General features: G+C 37.8%; 1 protein-coding gene across 2 annotated transcripts in view; it reads left to right on the plus strand.

Moving 5' to 3' along the window:
* The window catches only part of samd14 (sterile alpha motif domain containing 14), a 64,542-nt gene that overhangs the window by 8,407 nt on the left and 32,675 nt on the right, over positions 1–23,460 (plus strand). The window contains exons 2-3 of one of the 2 annotated variants that reach the window (XM_059006531.1): positions 8,935–9,102; positions 13,092–13,144. In XM_059006531.1, coding sequence (XP_058862514.1) covers positions 13,105–13,144 — 40 coding nt within the window. In that variant the 5' untranslated portion in view covers positions 8,935–9,102; positions 13,092–13,104. Of the gene's footprint in view, positions 1–8,744; positions 9,103–13,091; positions 13,145–23,460 lie in introns of those variants that run through there. The other variant, XM_034055754.3, reaches the window with a different exon arrangement.

Here is a 23,460-nt window from a genome sequence, read left to right on the forward strand (position 1 = left end):
TGTGAGGGAGGCAGCACCTGTGTTGAAAACTGGAAGAAAGTGGGTGGCAAAGGAAGCTGTGGAAGATGCAAAGGCTGCCCTTTGTATCAGTGATATCACGGGGAAGAGGCGTACGAAAGGAAGAAACTTCGGTATGCTCAACTAGCTGCTGAAGCAGAACAGCGAGGATGGAGAGTCCAGGTTTACCCAGTGGAAGTGGGTTGTCGAGGACTTGTGGCACACTCCACAACCCGGTTTCTCTGAGACATCGGATTCAGTGGTCAAGAGTTGCGACGCATAGTGAAGAACATATCTGAAGCAGCAGAGAGGAGCAGCAACTGGCTCTGGTTGAGACAAAAGGATTCTGGTTGGGGACCGCAAGCACAGTAGAAGTAGAAAAAAAACATTGATGTAAAGGAAGGTAAGTAAGCTGGGCTTAGCTAAGTGGGGGACAGAGGGGGGTGATGCTGGAACGCCAGAATCACTGTCAAGCCCTCTTAAGGTGTCGTGGGCTAGTCGACGAAACACCAAGGATGGAAGGTGCCCACTTGAAGACCCCAGAGCAGTACCCTATTCAGTTCAGTCCAGACGGTTGTCATGCTGATGCGCTAGGGAGGCCGCACAGTGATTGATTCCTGGAGCCAGCATTGCAGCCGTTGTGTGTGCTGATGCGCCAGGGAGGCAAAATAGGCCGATCCCTGGAGCCAGCATTACACTTCAGCCATAAACATCAGGCAGAAGGATATCTACATCATCAGATGGAAGGAAAAGCAATATAAGTTGTGTTTCTTTATTGTATTACTCATTATTATTGTTTCACTGTTTTAGTTTGTGTATAGCACGATATGTTCATGTGTATGAACACTGAGGGTCAGTTGCAGCCTACCAAATTTAGTCCATTTGATGTGTCTAACTAGTGGAATATAGTTCGCCTGATAATCCCGTATGGCAGTGTACCAGAAGTTAATCATCACAGGTGGATCATCTGCTAAATCAGACTAAACAAGATCCTGATTACAGCGTACCAAATCAGATTTGTGATGATTTGTGATGTTCAAGTGGATTTACTTAGTACTGTCAAGGATAAGACTAACTTAAACTCTAAGCAATTTACTGCTTACATTTGTTTGCAGAGACAGCTGCATTTTTCCTCTGAAATGACAAGTACATCTGAATATGTTTCTTCTGTGTGTCACGTTCAGGTAGTCATATCCGTGAGAATAAAGTATTGCACAATAAGGTTATATATACAGTATACATATTTAAAATAAATGTTTATGCATATACATTTCATACTGTTTTCAAGCAATACAATTTAATTTTAATATGCTTTGACTATAAACAACTAAATGTCCATTATCAGGCAATTAAACTTTTCTGTGCCTGTGCTGCAGCTGTCGGCAGCTTAAAATACAAGTATGATCCACCAGTTTGAAATGTGGACAAAAAGACATGGACTAGAATGATCTATATTGAAAATGAAATGAGCTATATTTTTACTTAAATATGTTTGCATGAATCACACTCATAAAAATGTGTCTTTTTAGACAGGGATCCCATTATATATTTAGCTGACACTGAATTCCACATCAGGTATTGGATTAGTGAAGAAGGGACGAGAAGACTTATTGTTCTCCTTACCCCTACTATACAGTCAAGTTTTCATCAAGCAGGCTACCCAGATTCTGTTAAAATACAAGTGCTTATAACCCTCCGCTATTATGCTACTAGATCATTTCTTTGTGTAGTTGGAGATTTAAGGAACGTTCAGGGAAGTACAGTTTGTGGGATTGTACAATTTCGGCAACTATAGCTGCACTTCATACACAATACATAACTATGCCAAATGATGAGGAAAGGTAGGACATCATGACTTATTTTTATATGTTATCTAGAATGCCTGGGATTATAGGTGCAGTAGATTGCACACACATGTGAAACTTACTCCATGTGGGCAAAGAGGTGAAGACACATTCATAAGCAGATACGGATACAGATTCTTGAACATTCAAATGACACGTGACAGCAATTTGAGAATTAGAAATCTAGTGGCTCGTTGGCCAGGAAGCACCCACCATGCCAGGATCTTCAACAACTCCAAATTAAAAGAGGATTTTGAGAACAGAGCTTTATTGGGCACTCTTGTAGGAGACAGTGCCTATCCAGCAAAACATTATCTATTAACCCTTGTTTGTAACCCCACCACAGCACCTGAATACGGTACAACAAATCATTTAATAAAGCATGAAATTGTATTGAGAGGACATTTGGAGTTCTAAAGCAAATATTTCGATGCTTATTCTTTGGGCTAAGAACTCTTTGTGAAAGCCACATTATACTGGCATGTGCAGTACTGTACAACTTCACTACAGACTGGGATGAACCACCAGTCATTGTACCCTGAGAAAACCCTGATAACACCAACTTTAATACAGGCTCACTGGAAAGAATTCATGGTGAAATTGAGGGAGCAGCATTTCGTCGAACAATAACAAACAACCACTTTCACACGAATGGTAAGCAAGTTTGTTTTAATACATAGTATGTTTTTTACAACGTTACGCTTGCCCATTAGTGATCTGCTTTCCCCTTTAGGATAAACTATGGTGCAGACTTCTTCAGAAGTCTAAGCTTCACTTGGTAATATGTAGCTTTTGCATCATATGCTCGCTTTTTTGATCTGCTAGCTGCTACTTTAGCGTCATAAAGCTGACTTTCCTTTCTTGCCACAACTCGTCTTCTGTCTTCTTGTTCTTCTTGTGCCAACTTTTCCATTCTTCGCTCAAATCGAGGAAGAGCCCTTTTGGTGAATATGTCTCGTCATCCTGGGGGGTTATACCTGCCTGTCCTCTTGTGACTGTCGTGAGGCTGTAATTGGGGGTTCAGGTTAATAGAGTGTGCAGGCGAGTGCTCGGGTATAGGAGTAAAGGCTGAAAAGATTCTTGTGCATATATCCCAGATTCGGGGATAGATCTGGGTGCAATTGCAGGAATTAGCTGAGGAGATGGTGCATGTTCATGGATAACACTGTGTTCATGATGGCAATGCCTGTTTAAATTATGTCCAACATAGACTGCTGATGTACTGGGTGTGGCAGATTGAATTTTGGACGCAGTCCTTGTGGATGAAGAGGATGTATGTGTCCCTTCAGTTAAATTATGTTGTTCTTCTTGTGTGATGTGACCTTCTAATGACCCATATATTATATTTTATGAATAGGCAAATGTGTGTGTCTTACAGGTAATGTAATGTACCATGTTGCGTATGCTGAGATTTTGAGCCCGATCGAGTTGTCGACTGAGGAAATGGTGGCCGCTTTTTCTTGGCAGGAACACCCTTGACGGTGAAGAGTATTACAGCATTTTGTCATTTGTGTTACATGAAAATACAATTTTAAATGACATGTGTTTTTCAAAACCAGTGTATGGAGGGTGAGGAATGGGGTAGCATGCAAAGAGTGTGTTTAATTACTGGGAGAAAGGGAGAGGAGAGGAAAAAGAGTGTAAAATACCTGTGGCGCTTTTACTCTTCTCTTGGAAGCAGCACCAGCTAAAAAGAGAAAACATAGAATACTTGTAATAAATGAATTCACTGACAACAAAGAACAAACAAACAAACAGGGTTTTATTTGTGTTATGAAAATATGTATCTTCAAAAAATGTATTAGAAGATTTCTTGCTAATTAATTGTACATAAACTGCTGTCATTTTCTTATTGGCCACATGTGCATATCAAATAAATCAAATGTTGACCTAGTTGGTATACAAAAGTTTTATGAGAAAAAAGAACTGGGTTGCTGTCGATTGTTCCTTCAACTGAGTTGTTTAAAATTGGCACTGTCGTTTGCACACGTTTGTGCAATTGTCAGACCTTGGGCAGCATGTTACCAGTAGCTTTTACATTTTTATTATATTTACTTATACTGGTTTCACATTTTAATCGTTTCCACAAGTTTTTTAAATGATTGTGTGAAACTGGCGGGCACCCAGGGAAGATAGCATGGAAACGTTGTTCATTGTATAACTTTTCCGGCTTCTTTGTCGGTGCTGACTGCATCATCACTGCAGTTTTTAATTACCTCTGTTAAGTTCATCTTCTCCTTTGTGGAACCGAAGGCGAGTAAACAGCCGAAAGGAGAACAAAGAGAGAGAAAACAGCAGAAAGGTGATCAGAGAGAGAGAGAAAACAGCCTAAAGGAGAACTGAGCAGATAGCAAACAGCAGAAAGGTGAACAGAGAGAGAAGCAAACAGCTGAAAGGAGAACAGAAGCAAGCACCAGAAAAGTGGAGAGAGTTGGGAAGCAGCTGAAAGGCGGACAGACAGAAGAGAGAGAGTCTGATCCAGGAACAAAGGAGCTTGAATCAGCGCTTGGGTAGCCACAACTAGAAGCAGCGAGCAGAGCAAGAGAAGCAAGAGACCATATCGGCTGTGGTACCATGATAACTGTACTCAGCAATACAGTATGCTCCTTAAATAGGACTGGACTACCAGTGCTGCACACAGTGAAGTGGGGCTTTGTTTTAATTCAAGAGCCATAGAGTGATAGCAGCAAGACTGCCAGCAACCCAGATCTGCCAGGCTGCTTTAGTGACAGCGAGAATGGGAGGGGAAGCAGACAGCTGCTCCGGGGTATGACTAGGGAAAACAAAGGGGAGAGATTCTCATTACAGGCAGGCTGCCATCCAGGGACCAGCACACATTGTATTTATGTATCAATCTTATTAAAACTGTTTATGCTGTCTGGTCTGCTGGGATGCAGCAGGAGTCTGCTTTGCACTGCCATGCCCAGATCAAAAAGGACAAGTAATGCCAGCCTGAGCCTAAGTGGAAGCCGCATCATACAGAAATATGATGTACTAAAGTAGTTCATTAAGTGGTTTTTGAATAGCTATGTAATGCACAGTCAGCTATTCTTTTAATTCAGTTCTTGTTGATAAACAGTATTTCTGAGACCTCTTATTTGCATTCACAGTATTATTCCTGGCACTGTCTTCTATTGAATGGCTGGTAGCTAAAAGCAGGTTTGCATCCTAGCTCCAGGTCTTTGTTACAACCAGGACCTAAACATTCATTTGAAATCTGTACATGGAATACATTACTCGCACACCAGCAGCCTGGCCTGGCTAGAACAAAAAGGGGAATAAATCGTTTAAGTGTCCTTAAGGACTTGAGTCAGGAATAAGTGTCTCATAAAACATAACTACAATATAAAATCCTCGATAAGAAGGAGGATGAGTCGAATATATATTTTCTTCATACTTCAAAGTACAATTATCTTTTAAAGGAACATGAAAACGATCAAATAATAATAATAATAATAATAATAATAATAATAATAATAACAAATAAAAAACTGCTAGCCACTGAGACAGTTAATTTAATTCCTCAAAAAATATGCATACATTGTTTTTTTTATTTTTTATTATTTTAATGTAATGAATGTTTCGCAATCAAAGTATACAAATTGCATTAAACAAAAAACAAAGACACATTCCATAGCGATTCATTTAGTTTGTCGTTGTCAGTTTTTATTTTCTTTCTCGTGAAAATGTGTAAAATACATGCTAGAGTATCAGTGTAATATAACCCCCTCTTGCCCATGCACTGCAGCTAAGCAACGTGTAGAGAGCTTAAATAAATAATTATTTGTATGATTTTAACCAAGGCCCATGTCTTGGTTGCCTCATATCTGGCTACGGCCCTCTGTATATAATATTATATATATATATATATATATATATAGATATAGATAGATAGATAGATAGATAGATATTCTACCATTCTGGTTTCAATTTGCAAATGGAAACAGTAAGCTATGTCCTATAATTGTCGATGATTCAAGAGATAATTGGGGCAGCAGGAGTTTAAAAAGGTTGCTTTATGTGCATTAAAACAGAGCCCAAAACTCCTATTAACATATATATCATGCTACAAGACATGTAACACCTTACTTTCACCTCAGGTTTCTACTTGCAGGTACATTCATTGACCAAAAATGGGGTTGTGAGGAGTTTCATCAAATGAAAATGATATTTAAAAAAAAAAAAAACATCTTTGTTTTTAGTGTCACAGAATATAGCATTATTCTGCACTCACTACTGCTCTCATACAAGGAGCTGTCTTTCAGCACCACAGATCTTACAAACACATACATCTTACACATAGCGCACGTTCGTTTGCTGCATAGGTCTCTACTGTGTAGTTTTGAAAGAAACATGTTGTAGCAAATGTGTTTTCATTCTAAATGACATCCAGCACTAAACTAGCTCTCTGTCTCCATGCCTTATTCTCAGGATGTTACTGCTTCACTTTCCAAGCCATTTCCCCTCAGCAGGGCCTCCTGGGTCAAAGCAAATAGGTCAATAGGGGAATCAGCGGGTTGGTTAATGGCAGGAAAGAAGGCAATGAAAGGTGTGAGGAACAATTTCACTTTCCTGGGTAAAATGTCCAAGCCTGGCTTGCAAACAGATTTAAACTAGAATGTTGCCCACCATACTGTTATGCAACTATTTTCTGAATACCATCTAAAAATCAAGCTGTAATTGATTATACGCACATGATAAAGTATGCTGCAATTAGCAAGACACGGCTACATGTACACATCTGTATAAAAAAAATCTGAAATGCATTTCCCCGTCAATAAATTTGCTACAGCAGCACATGCAAAGCAGCATATTTGATTACATGATTTGTCGATGACAAAAGCAATATTCAGAGTGTTTAATATGCCATAAATTATAATGCACTTGCACAGTAGTACCACTAAAGGAGGGGGAGCTGGGGGTGGGGGTTGTCAAAATTGGACAAGCATGTTCCCTAGAGATTAGAACCATAGGCATCCATCAGTCTGTGTCAGCCAGCACAGGATGGTGAGAGGTGTGAAATGCGTTTGTAACAGCCTGTTCTTTATGTATGCTGATTAAGGCAAAGGATCAGGTCGCTCTAGTGTTGCCCTAGTGCAAACAGCTTGCCTCAGGTTTGCAAACGGTATGTCCTGGCTAAAATGAGTCTATTGTGCAGTCAAATAAGGGCTACGGATGTGATTTCCCCAGTGAATGACTTCAAAAGTACATTATTTGATCTTAACTCAGGCAAGCGGCAATCAAAACCCTTCGCCTGATTTTAATTTCAAATTTGAAATGTTGCTGTATCTGACTGTGGATTTTTACATAATGGGACGGTTCATTTTTTTGAATAAATTTGGAATATGTTGATAAAACTGGGCATCAAAGCTACTGTTTGTAATTGACTGCAATTTTTAAAGGAGAAAATTGCTTGGTGATATTACAAACTTAATATTCACTTGAGAGACATTTAATGATTTAGTTGTTTGGTTTTTCTTTGGTAAAATTTGCAGGTTTTAATCTCCTTATAGATTCTGTGATATGCTGAAGTTTTACCATTGTTAAAATCCATGCACAGCTTGGTAGAATTTATTTTTCTCTATTTTGCAGATTCCCTGTTTGTGTTTTTTGTGCTTGTAATTGAGGCTTTGGCCCCATTTGACACAGGCTTTGACTTTGTGTACAAGGCTTGGTATATGTGCTTTGATCAAATATTGAATTAGACACCAGTAGTGGCAGTCACTATTGCAAAAAAGAAAAAATATGTCACATTTTTCGGCATTGGTAGTGAAAGTATTAATAATATTTGTGGTAGCATTGTGTGGGATGTGTTGCTCATTAAAATATTTTACGTGTATTAGAAGATAGCATGATTATCTATTCGGTGGATCACCAAAGATAATTAGGATTAGATTAGCAATGGGATAGCATGGGGTGAAATGCACAATAAATACACCTCCCCCAGTCATTCTGTATTTTATGAATCTGTCTCAATAGTTGTTATTTGGCGGTATGTGTGCATATGTGAACTGGTAATTGTGCCTTTCTCTCATGTAAGATTACCCACATTCATTTGATGGACTGCATTGTAAAGTAATGTACAGTACATGTACTATTGATTTTAAAGATGACTTCACTGTTTCTCTTAAAGCCAAATCCCATTTGCACAACCATAAGCCTTAAGGAATGTGAGATTACACTACGGAGAGTCAGGCATCTACTTGCAATAATAGCAAGTGAGAATCACTTTATGTTCATCTTCATTTTCTCTTTTAACCGTGCAGCTGTAGTACAGTATTTAAAGACTACCATTACACAGGGGGGATGCACGAAGGGAGAAATAATTGAGACACACTATAATGCCCATAGCAAGCCCCCCCCCCTCCCCAGCCCCCTTCTCCATTTTTAAAGATACAGTGTCCCACAGTGATGTTCGGATTCACGCTACAGATCCTGGCTGTCTGTTTACAACATTCTTACAAAGCTGACTTATCATTTGTTGACAGTCCAGTTTGTTTACAGCCCCATGAAAGGGCCCTTTGCTACCGTCCTGTGAGCCAAATCAGTATAATCCTGCAGCGTTTGGAGGTTATACATTGTATGAGAGCAGTAGTCTCAGGCGATATCACCAGCACAGGGGCTTTAAAACTCTTTTTAATTACAGCATGTAAAGAAAGCATTTTACAATTTGCACAGAGCACTTTTTAAGGTTTATTTTGTATCTGTGACAATCTGTGCTATCTGCAATCTGTCACCTCGGTCTTTGAATCTTAATGGCAAGAAGGGGGCGGGGGTGCAACACTACTGCATCGGTGTTGGTGACACGGCAATGAATCACCAAATTCGAGCAGTATTAACTCACTCAGGGGACTAACCCATTCATAATGTAGAGCGAGAGACAGGAGGGGAAAGAGAGAGCAATAGCTATTCCTTAATGACTCTAGTCAGCTTAAAATCAGCGGCTTCTGAGTGTATCTGTGTGCTCGTATACACCACCCCACCCATTTCTCCAATCCCTCCCCTTTCAAAAACAGGAACTGCCCAATCAGGATGCTACAGTGCTAGAGTGCAGATCAAATTGAGAACCTCTTTGCTTTTCCTCCCTTCACAGAAACTACTGTCCTTGGTTGGAATCGAAGCTGCTGATGCAGCCAGTCCTGTGAGCCTGCCTATGTGGATACAACGTCTCCTTTAAAAAAAAAAAAGGACATACTGTTTTTGCGCACTACTATGGGACTTTGAGATGCTGTTTGCTTTCCGTGGCACGCCTGTGTCTTAGGTGAGTGCACCTTTTTCATTCCTTAAGGATGCCATAGCACATTTATTTTTAGCACATTGGCTTCAGTGGTTTGTTTTTTTTAAAGGAGAAGTTAGTCTTTCTGCTTCAATCAACTTTTATTTTACAAATGTCCATGCCTGCAGTTTACAGTAGGAGTTTGTTTTGTACTCACTGTATTGACAGGCTCACAATGTTACCCTGGGCTAGCCCCTGAAGGAAGGATTTAGAAACTTGTGGGGAAAAAAAGTCATTACTCCATATTACTGTGAGAGATTCTGTTTAAATGGAAGCTAGGTTCATAAACGTTAGATGTTTTTAATACAAGAAGCTGGCCTTTCAGCACCACAATGTTTACGATGGGTTAAGTAAAGGCTATGCAGACCTAAAACAACGAAATGCTGCTAAATATTTTCCTGTCAGAGCAGGCAACTATAAACTCAATATATGTTTTTGAACAACAAACAAAAAAGAACTGTTTCATTTATACCCAGCTGAAAATGTAATTTATTATAGTAGTTAGGTTAGTTAAAATTAGAATGTATGTATTACATCTGTGCTATACAGAATATGCTGGAAGATATTCTTCAAATATATTCCACCCCCATGATATATGTATGTTAAGAATATTTATAGTGAATATTTAGAAAGTGGGCATAATATAATTAGAGATACAGTATTTCAGATGTATGTATTAATTGCTTTGTATTGCTGTTATATTCAGGTTATCAATATTCATAAAAAGCTATTCAATTGTTATTAGTACAACAATTTACTGATTATATTTTTAGTCAACTGTCTTTGAGCAGCCAAAACATTTTAGAAAACGAAATCCTGTCAGATAGTAATCTTTAATGAAATGGTTTTCACAACATATATAATATTTGTAACTGTTCCTTTAATATCAAGATTTTCCTATAGTTTTAGTTTAAGAGAATACATTCTCGTGCATAAATCACACAACATTGTCTCTGCAAATGCCAATGAGCAAAGTACATTAATAATAACATAATATGGGTTAGCAAGAAAAAAAATCTGTACATAACACGACTGAAATTGCTTAGTACTTTTGTATTGCTAGATTACATGGCATTGCACACAGTATCGCACATATTAATTCTGTAGATATCGACAGATTTATGTGGGGTGGAGATCCGCTGGTAAGTTTATTCTTCAGACTGGCCCATAGGGGGAGTCATCACATTTTAGAGCTTGTGAATCATCAGTAATGTGTGCGTCTTGGATATGGAAGCACCTGCCAACCAAGCACTTACTATGAGTATGCTATCTGTCGTGACTGCGACTGAGTTGCACAGGTAGATACAGCTTTTCTATATTGCACAGAACTGTGTGCTACATGTGGCAGGGGGTTCTTATTCGGTACACTAGATTCATTGTGTGCTGTCATTTCATACACTGCGTATAACCACAATCACTAAGTCAGGACGATGTCTTGCATGCGCCTGTTTGTCATTTATATTAAATTAGAGCCTATTCCCAAGATACAGACAGGGCATATTGCTTGTGTGTTGCGTTCCTGGATTTTATACATACAAAACTGATCCCTCATAAATATTTAATCCTGCATCAGTCCCCTAGACGGTAAAGGTATGTCCTGCCTGGTAATTGTGCCTTTCTTTCATGTAGGGTTGCGGTGTTGCCCACAAACCTTTTAGAGATACAATCCTGTTCAAATTAATGGTCAGAGAAGTGCTTAACTTGTGGCACTGCTACCACTAACAGGTAGAAATAGAAATACAAAAACAGTGGAATTATAATGTATCAATACTACAGGGTATGTCACCATTTCCATATGAAATTTCTGAACCTATTTTCCAATAGAAACACCAGAAATAGCATATTGGGTTAACAAGGTTGGGGACTAAAATAACTACTATTGCTCTGTTGCACCTTGTTCCGTTGGTTAGAACAGTGCGTAATGGCTGTGTTTGCATCATTCACTCCAGCAAGGAGATCCGCTCCCCCGAAGCAGGAGAGCTGTGTACCCGAGCCCCCTGCTCTGATTCTTGCAAGGTTGCTATTGTTTTCTAACCAGGCCGGAGCTGTTTGTTCTCTCCGAAATGCAGAGACTATACTGATTTCACACCTACACCGCTAACTCTGTCAGCTGTTAAGGAGTCTGTTGTCTGGCGTCAGGCCTCACTGTGAAGTAAAATAGAACTGTAGTAACACATTTTCACAACATTAGAAGACAATACATGGAGGAAGCATGTTTTATGACGATTCCTTAAGAACAGCTAATAATAAGGTATTCATTCAAAGGTTTTATTCAAAAATAAAAATAAAAACGGGTTAAAACTTTGAAAACGCTTTTTTTTTTTTCGGGCTTTCTCTGAGGACAGATAAAAATTGGGTTACATCGATTCTGTTGTATCATAACAAAAATAATATTGTACGCTTAGAGTTCACATTATTTGTTCAATTCCCTAATTTAAGATATGTTTACTAAGATGTTCCTGAACTTTGGATAAAATCATCTCTCAGATTTACAGTATTATACAGTATACAGGACATTACTCCATGGCATGATCTGTGTGTTGATGGGTTGGGCTATTGATTTTTACTTTGTATAAATCCATACGTTAATTGTGTTAGAATTAAATACTTGTTAGAAATGCTACTGTCTTCTCAGTAATACACAAATGCATTTTTGTACATTCCACTAAACTGTTAATATGTTTAAAATAGATCTGGTTCCATTATAATTTTTTTTTTTTAACTGGATCCATTATAAACACAGCAATAAAAGTTGCAAAGATGAATACTACTAACTCTTACTAGAAAAAGAGTTATGTAAAGATGATCTTACCATTACGTATTTGTAAAGTGTCGTCTACACAGTTTAAACTCTTGCTGTGTTCAGGGAAGCACACGTAAATATTACATCATTAATATTAGAATACTTTGTTCGTCTACATCGGTCACAGGATTCCCAAAGAGACTTGCTGAGCAGGACATTTTACTGTCAGCCTGAGTACACACACACACACACACACACACACACACTCACAGATATGTTTTCATGGGATATAAACTCATTACTAGGGTTGCCACGTGTCCTTGTTTTCCCTGGATCGTCCCAGTTTTGAGGATGATCTCCCGGGAATTCACTATGACTTTCCTTGGGCACTAAATGCCAGTACCATAAATTGAGCACAAGTTAGTTAAATCAGGATACAATATTACAGCAATAGACATGCAATATTAATTGGTTGTCAATGCTATTGTAGTACTACTATCAATGTTTCCTATTGGATTTCTAAAGACAGTTAACTTTTAACAACCCACTTCCATTCGGAGGTTCAGGTTTTTTTGTACCTCAGAGGTGGCAAACCTACTCATTACTCAACTTTCTATCTGTCATATCTTTTTTGATATGATCGTAACTGTTTTCATATTTTTATTCACACCTTTTTAGCCTACTGGTGGGTTCTATATTAAGGTTTCTAAGAAATTAGTTACAGATTTCTCAAAATTACAATACCTCAAATCCTGTGTACAGATTTCCATGCAAAGAACATATGGTACAATACTGAAGTAAAAAAACAAACAACTATTTTATTTTTTGTTTAACAGCATTCCTGAGTCTCTTAAATGACCCTTTTCTTACAGTAGTCATAAACATTGCAGCGTTCTTTAGGGTATTTTGATCCATTTTTTATTCATAACATTTGAATACTGTACAGCAACTTATAATTAACCCTTGTGCTTTTATTTCCTAAAGTGATATTAAGTGGGGTGAAAATTGGTTGTATTACTGATTAGTGATATTAACTGGAGTTTTAATAATTAACATTATTAGGCACTTATCCCCATTTATTCTCATTATAATCTAGCCAAGACATTTCCATGTGTGGATGTTAGACAAAGGGTGACATTAGTAGAAATGATATTAAGGAGATTTGATTCTGGCTCATTGTGTCAAGTGTCACTGTGTATAGCTGATCACGCTTCTTTATCTCTCTCCACAGTCCCAGCTATATCATGTCTTCCAAAAAGGCAGAAGAATCTGAGAATGTCTTTGGTGAGTGCATGCGTTTCCATCTCAACTTGCTGAAGTCCTGATTCTGTGCATCGCTGCAAAACTGTCTGCGCTGCAGTGATATCTTCAAGGTGTCAGCGCAACCACTACGAGGTTACCGTTTGAAAAACCAAAGGAGCAAAGAGCTGAGTCACATGTGCAGCCTTTTCCCTTCATAGTTTTTGCATCAGCTGATGCTAACATAACATTCTGTAGGGGTTATTTAAGAAATGCAGGAATTTTTTAGCATAGTGAATATACACTTACATATGAATCTACAAATACGTCCCCTAAGAGAGAGGGTGGTCCCGTCAGCCTACGGCAGGCTTGAGGCACGGAGACTGAACTGCTGCCTCTCACACTAATAGAAAGGGTGCTCCCTCCAGTGCAGGGTAGGCTTTCTCACAAGGCAGTTTGTTTCAGCTCACAATGTCACTGTTTGTGCTATCCCTGATTTAAAATATTACATATATACTACCAATGTTAATGGCTGCCGATAGAAGAAGTGTTTTAATCAAGTTTTAATAGTGTAGCAAAATTTGTTTTAGCAATGCCTGGTTAATTCTGGCAACTATATGAAGATCTAATATTCTAAATCAACAGTAACCCACCATCACCAACACTACTGCGCTTCATTGAAGGGAAAAACACCTTCCGCCATGCAATCTGTTGCACCGTGGGACTGTCTAGCTCTTTATTGGAGAACATTATTCAGTTATATAGAGCCTTACTCCCCTGGCCCTTAGGGAATGAATCCAGGAAGGGGGAGGGGGGCGCTGATTGTCTCAGTTGCTAACCCCTTTTGATTTATTTATGAGCTGTATTAAATCCAATATAGGGGGCAGGGAGTCGTTGGGCAGGCAATAATTATTGGCAAGCCAGCCGAGGCTTATACCGGATCTGGGATTGCTCTTGGGAAGCACCCAGGAGCTTCAATTGGGTGCTACACTTGCAATCAAATAGCAGCTATTGTAATACAGTATACTGGAATCCCTCTAATGTAAAGTAAGGGTAAAGCTATCAAATTGACAGTTTTGGTATAACCTATGCATTTTTTAAATGACTTTTCCAAAGTAGATTAACAAAAGCAATTCTATTTTAATGCTGTGCAAAACTGAATGAGATAGTCAGGACTGCTTGAGGCCTGTGGAGTTGTGCTTTAATAGGAGGGCTAATGTAATCTGTGTGCTTTCGATACTATACTCTAGATGTGGACAAAAAAAAAAAAAAACATATGTGAAGCGGCAGATAGCTTACCTAAACTTCTACACTAAATGAAGGTATGTTACTGAATAGATAATAGCTGTCTAATGAGCTGTTACTTCTTATTAACACAAGCAATTTTTGGTAGTAATTTGAGGTTCTTTACCTGATTTGTCTTTATTTAAAAAAAAAAAAAAAAAAAACACTACACAATTTGGAATCACAAGCTAACAAGTTTAATAACCAGTCCCTTCAAGGAAACTCGTTTTTAAATTAAGCAATAAAACCCTTGTAAGAGGACTTTATCTTCTGGTAAGGCCCGTCTAATGTTGTTATATTTCCAGAGGGTAGGCATTTAGCATAACGAGAAGAGCCTTACCATACGATAAAGTCCTTTTATAAGGGTTCTATTACGATTAGAAAATTGATACGTTAAAAGAAATAACATTTACAGCTTACAACCTCTGAGTGCATGGGCCCCTGTGCAGTTGCCCTGGCTGCACTGGCTATTCCTCCGCCACTGTGGTGGCTCTTAACACAAGGCCCTGCATGGTGAGAACTGTGTTTTAATTAAAATCTGTTTACAGTATATTTGACTGAATTTTATCTCCTCAGATTTAATTACATAATGTCTTATATGGCTGTTTCAGGTGAGGGTGGGGATGAGTGAATTATATTAAATGTATTAACATGACAACTATTTTTTATTTATTTATTATTATTTATTTCTTAGCAGACGCCCTTATCCAGGGCGACTTACAATTGTTACAAGATATCACATTATTTTTACATACAATTACATTATTATTGAATGTAAAAATACCGAACCACTGAAAATACCGATACCGAACCACTTCCTGTTGGTCACGTGGTCTAATTGCAGCAAGATCACTGGAGTGAAATTGACCTGGAAAAGGAAGTGAATAACTACAGGAAACAGTAGCAAGTTTTCATTGTTGTGTTGTCAAAGTATAAAAACAAACAAAGAACCAAAAAGACATTTGAATGCTGAGGGGCAGGGTAATGTTTCTAGTGTTAGTAAGAGGTAAGAGTTAATTTTATACTTATTCTCCAAAGTGTGCTGCCTGCCTTACTAATGTACACATTGAAAGCACCATAAACCGTGAGACTTTGTTCTGTACTACATGCAATTAGTTATTGACCGTAGTTAAACAGTGCACCCGTGATCAATTTGGAATAGGTTATTGATGTGTTCATTCTGAGTGCAGTAGTTCAGGATAATAATGTGTGTGCATGCACATGCCAAATTAGATTTATTTATTTTACATTAGCTTCTATAAAAATAGAATATGTGTTCACATTATGAAGTGGGCAAGAAAATGATCATAAAAAAAAACCCAGTAACCCACATATTTTCATGTAGATGGAATACCCTTGTATGACTGATTAATATATTCTGTAATATTTAAAAGCTGTTTCTCCATGTTGGAAATCAGTCACAATTGGCAAGATCTGACACATCTTATACTGTAAATAAAATGGCTAATGTTAGACTACACAAATAATTATTCTTATTTAGTCTGACTGACTCCTCCCCCCTCTTTCTGACCCCTCCCTCTCCCTCTGACTCCTCCCCCTGGCATCTCCACTCTCACTGACTGCTGGCAAATATTGTAAATAAACGCCGGGTCTCTATTAAACGCCGGGTCTCTGTCATTGCCATTGAAGCTGAGGAAGATGAGGAGGAGCTTGATGGTAATGAACTGCTAATAAGTGACAGCGATGAAAGTGACTCTCAGGATTGATAAATAATAATAATAAAAAATGTAATTTAAGGTAGGCTTACATGTAATGCATATTTGTTTAATGCAGTTAATACGTTATTAAAAGTTTTGATAATTTTATGCGTGCTGAAAGTAGGCCAGATACAAACCTCTTTAACGTGTTTTGTTGTATTAACAATGTATAAGTTTGAGATTAAACAATACATTATTTTTGATAATGACACGTATTGCTTTTATTGTTAATTTCTAAAAACATTTTAGAAGTTTGTATTATTATTATTACTATTATTATTATTAGTAGTCGTAGTAGTAGTATTATTGTGCTGTAAGCGTAGCCTACACGCCTGTGTTCTACAGGGCTGTCTTTTAGTGGATTTAACTGTTGTTATTATTATTATTATTATTATTATTATTATTATTATTATTATTATTATAAACAATGGTAGATCTAATTCCATTTTTAAATACAAATTCGTACTTCTGGTTGTTCGTTTTGCATACCGTATCCTTGTTAACCAATGCATATAAATAGACAGTAATAATACTTTCGCTTTATACTTGAGGGTGAACAATACAATTTAATTGTTATAAAATAAAACTGTTACTTAGTTCCCACTGACACACAACCTTTTAACAAAGTTGCTGGAATGTTTAAATTGAGTTACGATGTTGCTACAAGGTTGTGTGTTAGCGGCTTCTCAATGACCACATGAAGCATGTGAAGCTAGAGATCGAATAAAGTCTCCAATACGCGCCGGGTCTGCTGGCAAATATTGTAAATAAACACAGGAGGCATTTAATTGAAGTTTTACAGTAATTCTGAATTGAGAAACCAGTTACCCCATCCTGCTGCAAGATTACATGATTATTGTGCTTTGTGTTTTAAAAATGGATACTTTATGTATCTCCACCATTGAGCAATGGTTACACATCCTTCAAGAACAATATAAACCCTTTGCAGACTTGTTGTGTTATGGGTGTACACCCTATTGACAGTGTTTTGGCAGGTGTTTCTAATTTTGTGTCCAATCCGTGTGTATGTCCTCTTTTTCCTGCATCGTCTGTAGACCAGCTTTCTTATCATGACAGCTGCCCGTTTGTTTCATATCAAACACATACTGTACTGCTGGTTTATTACAAACGGGATTTTGCAGTTTCTGCTGCTCATTCAAGTAGACTGTGTCTCAGCAAAAAATGAAAAAAATGTACTCAGATGTGGCTCAGATCAAGTGAAACTTTAGATATTTTTTTTAAAAGTTTGATAATGAAATATGCATTGTTTTTTTTTTTTTTTTAATATGTGAAATGTAGGGTGTTTCACTAATGGCTAGTTCCTCAAACCATAATTAGCACTAAAATGTTTAAACTAAACTTAAAGATAAGAGACCCTAAATTCATTCAGTATGACATCAATTTTCTTTTCTGTTTCAGTACATTTTGAATTGCTTTCTTAATTTCGAAGCACTGATCTCGCTGTAGACCATTTCAGAATGTTAGTTTTAATTTTCCATAGTTTGTCCCTAGAAAGAGTTTCGTTGTGAATTTGGGTACTATTCATAAATGTAAAAGGTAAAGTTTACTCTAGCTAGTGGACAATGTGGGGGTCCTATACCTGATAAACATTTGCTTAAACAAAGATGAACGCTTTAGTAGTTTAAAAATCTTTTATGACTCGTTTCCTTTTTTTTACATTTTAGAAGCAATATTTTTATTGGGAGTTTTGTTGAAACTGTAATTTTGTAAATGTGCCAAGGCTGTAGGCCACAGAGTCGTGTAATATGATTTGCACTGCCGCTGACTGAATGGAAATTATCTGAGCCAAGAGGACAAGAAATATAATCCAATATTTTACAGTGTGTCAATCTTACCAGCTGCCTTAATTACTCACTGTATCTATTATAAGTTAATTGCCTACAAGTGGCATTCCTAATAAGTGATGCTGTTTTTCCATCTGCGTGCGCATTGTAACTGCAAGAAGATCCAATATCTTGAGACTACAGTCCAGTACACTGTCTGTAGGGCTCTTCGTTTTTGGTTTTTATTTTTGGTCATGTGACGTCCCTTTGAGCCGACTTAAATTCTTGGAAAAGCGTTGATTGTGACAGCTCCTTATTTTAAATTCAAACCGAACACAAAAAGCGAGTTGAGTTAAATTGCTTTTCCCGGATTTAAAACCTTGTTGACTTGTGTCACTTCCTCCATCAAAGCTATTTGGAGTGACTGATTTTAGCCAGAGACACTTAATCCTAACCTGGGCTGTCAGAGTTACAATTGATAGAAACAAAGAAGACTAATTTGAAACCACACCCGATTCCTACATCATGCCACATTTCCAGCTGCCCCAATGAAACCTGACTATAAAATCTCATCTCGTTCAAATATCAAATTGGGGTTGCCATCCATTCCATCTACAGTCTACAGTTCAATCTGCAACCGGACATGTTTTTGTATAATTTCTATTTATAAATTCATAAATTCATGCAATATTTCCCTGACAATATAATATATTCACAGCCATGTTTATTTATTTCTGCAGGCAGAGTATTGGATGCTGATTAGGTAACTTCTGCCATCAGCGCTAGCTGGCGAGATCAAGTTCTGGAAAGTCCTAATTGAAATGGATTTGATCTCGATCAGCTGCTGATGGAAATGAATGTCTGATTTCAAATGGATTTCAAGTCAGTTCCAGTGGCAGTGGGGGCATGGGGGGATCGAACCAGCAACCCTGGGGTTGCTGCATGAAGATATTTCCAATCATTTAATCCTTGATAAGGTATTTCATGTTATTTTTAAATGATGAAGTGTGTGGAGGGTTGGTTTTGTGTAAGGTGACCCGGGACAGTACCACTTTTGGAACACAGGTCCCACTGTCTCCAGAACCTTTCTTGGGACGCTCATTTCGTCCTGTTTTTTTTTTCCAGAGCATCGTCGCGCTGGTAACAGAATATTGTATTATCATGCAGGCTGCTGCGTTACTACAGTGCATAACTTGTTACAGTACAATGACACTTGATGTGACTAAATGGCATTAAAAAGCGACTGTACAGCGCTGTGCAAATCTGGAGAATTACTGAACAGTCAACGTACCTATTTTCAACCAATCACAGAGAATTGCGGGCGGGTTAGCCTCGTCTGAATCATCACACTATCTGCCTGGAGAGGTTAGACTGCTGTAGTCTAACAATAACGGCATATACAGGTATGATTGTATCATGTTGGAATTATTCTCTTAATCCATGGTATTTGTGTATCTGCGTACATACGGCTTTGCTTCGTGTGTAGCTATGGGAGACAATTGCAAAAATCAGCACTGTCATGTTACATCACCATGCCATGTTTATAACGCAGTGCACTGAAGCTTGTCGTGGGTTGAACACTTTTTATTTCTTTAAGTATACATTTCATGTTGTTTTTAGCAATAATTTAATACAATAGTTTCAGGTCTCCAGGTACCCCATTTAATATCTTTAAAAAATATATATTTACATTGATAGCTGAGTACCCTATATGATACGAATAGTTTAAAACAATTACGTCCTCGTTTCATTTTACCTTTCTTCTTTAAAAAATATATAAATAAGCTGCGTTTTTAATTTGGTGACCCCTTATTTTTATTTGTGTTAAATGCATGATAGAAGAAGGATATTTTATCCTGCAAAGTTTAAGAAAAAAAATATACAAAGGTTAATGCTATCTGTTGCATACGTGTGATCGCTATGTAAGGTATTGTATGTGTATTTTACTTTATCGCAGCTATTAGTTTAATAGAAGAAAAACAACACATTGATAAAAAAAAAAACATACGTTTTTCCTTCAGGAAAAGAGGCAAATGTCAGGGCTTGAATTACTGGGGGGCTGGGGATGGGGTCGATCCCTTTAAGTTTCTCCAAATAGTTTTATTTCCAAATTTCCTTATTAACATGTTTTAAGCCGACAGGTATCACTTAAATCAGAAAGGAACCTGTTAAAAATGTGTTAATTGTATAATGACATTTCCAGCCTTGTCTATGCAGTTTTTCAGTACCAATCAGTGGTAATGAGAAAGCGTCTCCTGACAATCTGAAAACTTATCTGCGCATTTTACATAGGCTAATGCTTATGTTTATATTAGGGAAGACTAAATAGCATTCCTTTCGTAAGTAAAGAAATGACAGCATTTCATTTAATCAGAAAATGAATACGATTTCATCTTATTGCTGTACACTCCAATAAATAAACTCCAGCTAAGATCAGCAAATAAATTAACCTTTGTAAAATGCGTAGTTATCTAAGTTAGACTGTCAGAAGACGCTTTCTCATGCTCATTGATTGGTACCGAAAAATGAAATATGCAGGAAATGTCATTGTGTTTAACAGGTTCCTTTCTTTTTTTAGTGATGTCCATCAGCTTACAGCATTTTAAAGGGGGAATCTTGAAGTACAACTATTCAGAGAAACTTAAAAGTGTTTGCCTACATGGATTACTATTTACCAGACTTAATAACTACTTCAGAAGGAAATTCCTGTTCCTGCAATCAGGGCAGCTTCTAAACAAAACTCAGAAAAGCTGATTAGTAGGCTTCATTTATTGCACACAGTCAAAAGATAGGATATTTAACACATTTCATCACCTTTAATAGTAATAGTTTAATAGTAGAAAGTGGCTGAAAAAAAAATCCTAGTATCTATTAATCACGGCACACTAATGATCCAAGCAGAAACTGCAATAGAAAAAGAATATACAGAACAAATACCATGTCATATTAAATGGTAAGAAAATAAATATTTTGAAAAAAAATATATAGATTCTATGAAGTAACCATTTAACTAATAGAAATATTGACATGTAATGTTTTCATACAGGAAGGGCCTGGTTTGTAGATTGAACACTGGAGGATCGCGTAGAGATGGAGATAGAGCGAGATGGAAAGTGGAAATCAGAGCGAGAAGATGCAGTTTCTTAGGCAGAAAGGGACTAGATTTGCAGCAGTAATCAGCAGTAAAATAGAATCTAAGAATTTGATTTTATTGTATTGCTACTGTGTAATGTAACTATACTTGTTGTGTAGAAATAAAATTACAAAAACAATAAGAATTTATTCACAAAAAAAGTTTTTGAAAGTAAAAGATTCCACTCTGAATATCACCATGAGTCTCTGCATTCACTTTCAGTATGATATTAGATCAAACATCGCCAAAGTGAAAATAAAAACCAGAGATCCTTCCCGTAGCTTGGAAGTTGGAAGTTATTCACAATATTTCCATACTGTACCAGTTTAAGGACTTAAACTTAGTTTTGTGATAAGGTCCAAAATTCTTTCCACTCATGACAATGGGTAGATTGAGCTCGCCGCATGGATTTCAATCTCAAGCCTGTGTTTTGATTATACTACTACAGAATAGGACACCCCAGTGAATAAGATGATGCCTTAGTGGCTCTTGTACAGTATAAATATGGTCCTTTCAGCTTAAAAGGAATTTCAAGTCTTAGTTTGCTTTCTCTAGCCCTGTCACCCTGGGAATGGGAAAGCCACTGATATTCCCATAGACTCCAGCCATCGTCCTGATAATGAGGGTTGGAAGCCAGGCTGCATTGATCTAAGAACAGTTAAACCGCACAGTCAATTAAAGCGAGATGGCTCCTGCAGCCCACCCCAGCCCAGGCCTGATGAACCTATGAAAGTCTTCACTCGGGGCTCATTATTAATTCATCAGCAGCAGCTCTTTGATCTGGATCTGGTGAGGAGCTTCTTCATATTTAACCCCTTCCCTGCTCACCAGCTCTTTGATCAGACAGGGATTTCATACAGCAGTGTCTAGCTTTGTGGATGAGCAGGTGGATACCCTTAGGATATATTTGCCCTTCAGACAATATCATTATGATACCATTATCATACCTGTGTATTTCCCTAGAGAACCCCTTAGTAGAGCAAACAACAATGCCATCAATGGCAACACAACAGATTTGGAATATCTATTGCACAGTGGTCCTGATACGGTAGCACACTGTCTCTCTGGTGCATATATAGGACCATGGCACTTCAGTGGATTACTAGCAGTGTGTCTTGAATAGCTTATTCTTATTGAATTATTTATTTTCTTAAGTAATTTCATTTTGGAATCTGTCTTGCAGTCATTCAAATCCAATTTCACTCATGAGGACGGCCATAGACAGCCCATTATTTGGCCATCCTGATTCATGGAAAACTACAAAATAAAAATACAGGGACAGAAAAGGGATTTGTACTGTATGTAACCTTAGAATCAGAGCTCACGTTTCATTACTCGGTTGTGAATGTCATCGCGAAAGTTAACTGCGTGTTTCTCAAAATGTAGGACATGCTTGCAGTGCCTGTTTTAACTTAGAGTGCTGTAAAACATCATAAAGGCCTCAATACTGCCCTGGATTAGAGGGTCTACTTCATCTATTTTGGCTTGAGGGAGCAGGAGCACATTTCTTTTTGAAGGAGAAATGTCCACCTCAATCAGCAGTTTCCCTGAAAAGGCTCCTTTTATTTTTTGTAGTGAAGCCTTCTCTGGGCTAGAGGGGCCACCCTCTCACTTAGAGGATGAGGGAGCTGTTCAGTCAACATGTCTCAAGACTTCCCTGAACTGGAGGGATCACCCTTTCTCTTAAACAGTGAGGGAGCAATTCAGCTTCCTTGTCCAAGCCTGCCCTGGTCTGGAGGAACTGCCCTTTCTCTTAAGGGTTGAAGGACCAGTTCAGTCTCTATACCCATCCAATATTGGTCTTTACTTTTGAGTCTCTGCAAATTTTACTGAATTGTGTTTGCTTTGCGATGTCCACTAAGAGCTAAGCTGAGACCACCAAACTAATGTGCCGGTGAATTAGGTTAGCATAGTGGTCCACTTTAGTAGAGTATTAACAAACTGCGCCACTGAATAGAAACAACAAAACTTTTGCATTGTTTACTGGGACAGGTAATAGCTTTTAACTGATTCTGCTTTCTTTTTTTTAGTATAGTTGTTTTTTTTTACAGTCCACAAGTGAAGTCCCTACCTTTCAATGCATATCAGAATAAAATCCTTCACAGATGCAGTGGCAAGAGAACTAGGCTGTAATCCATATTGCTCAGCCTGTTTAAAGATTGCCAATTGATTTTATTTAAACACACAACAGGGGTGCCAAGCTGTGTGCCAGTTTGAATCTAAATGGGTAAAACTGGAGCCAAAATGGCAGAAATGTATGTAAAACATTGCGTTCTCTGTGATCGCATAAATATACTGCAGTACTGCCGCAAGAAGTGGTAGCCTATTGGAGTGTTTTGGGAACAGTAAGGTTTAAATGGAGTGCAGTGTAAGCTCCCTGTTTATATGAAGGCTTGTTTTCAATGCTTCTTACATTTAAAAATAAGTGTACACATTTGCTTT

This window comes from Acipenser ruthenus, chromosome 33 (genome assembly GCF_902713425.1).
Source record: "Acipenser ruthenus chromosome 33, fAciRut3.2 maternal haplotype, whole genome shotgun sequence".
Classification (NCBI taxonomy): domain Eukaryota; kingdom Metazoa; phylum Chordata; class Actinopteri; order Acipenseriformes; family Acipenseridae; genus Acipenser; species Acipenser ruthenus.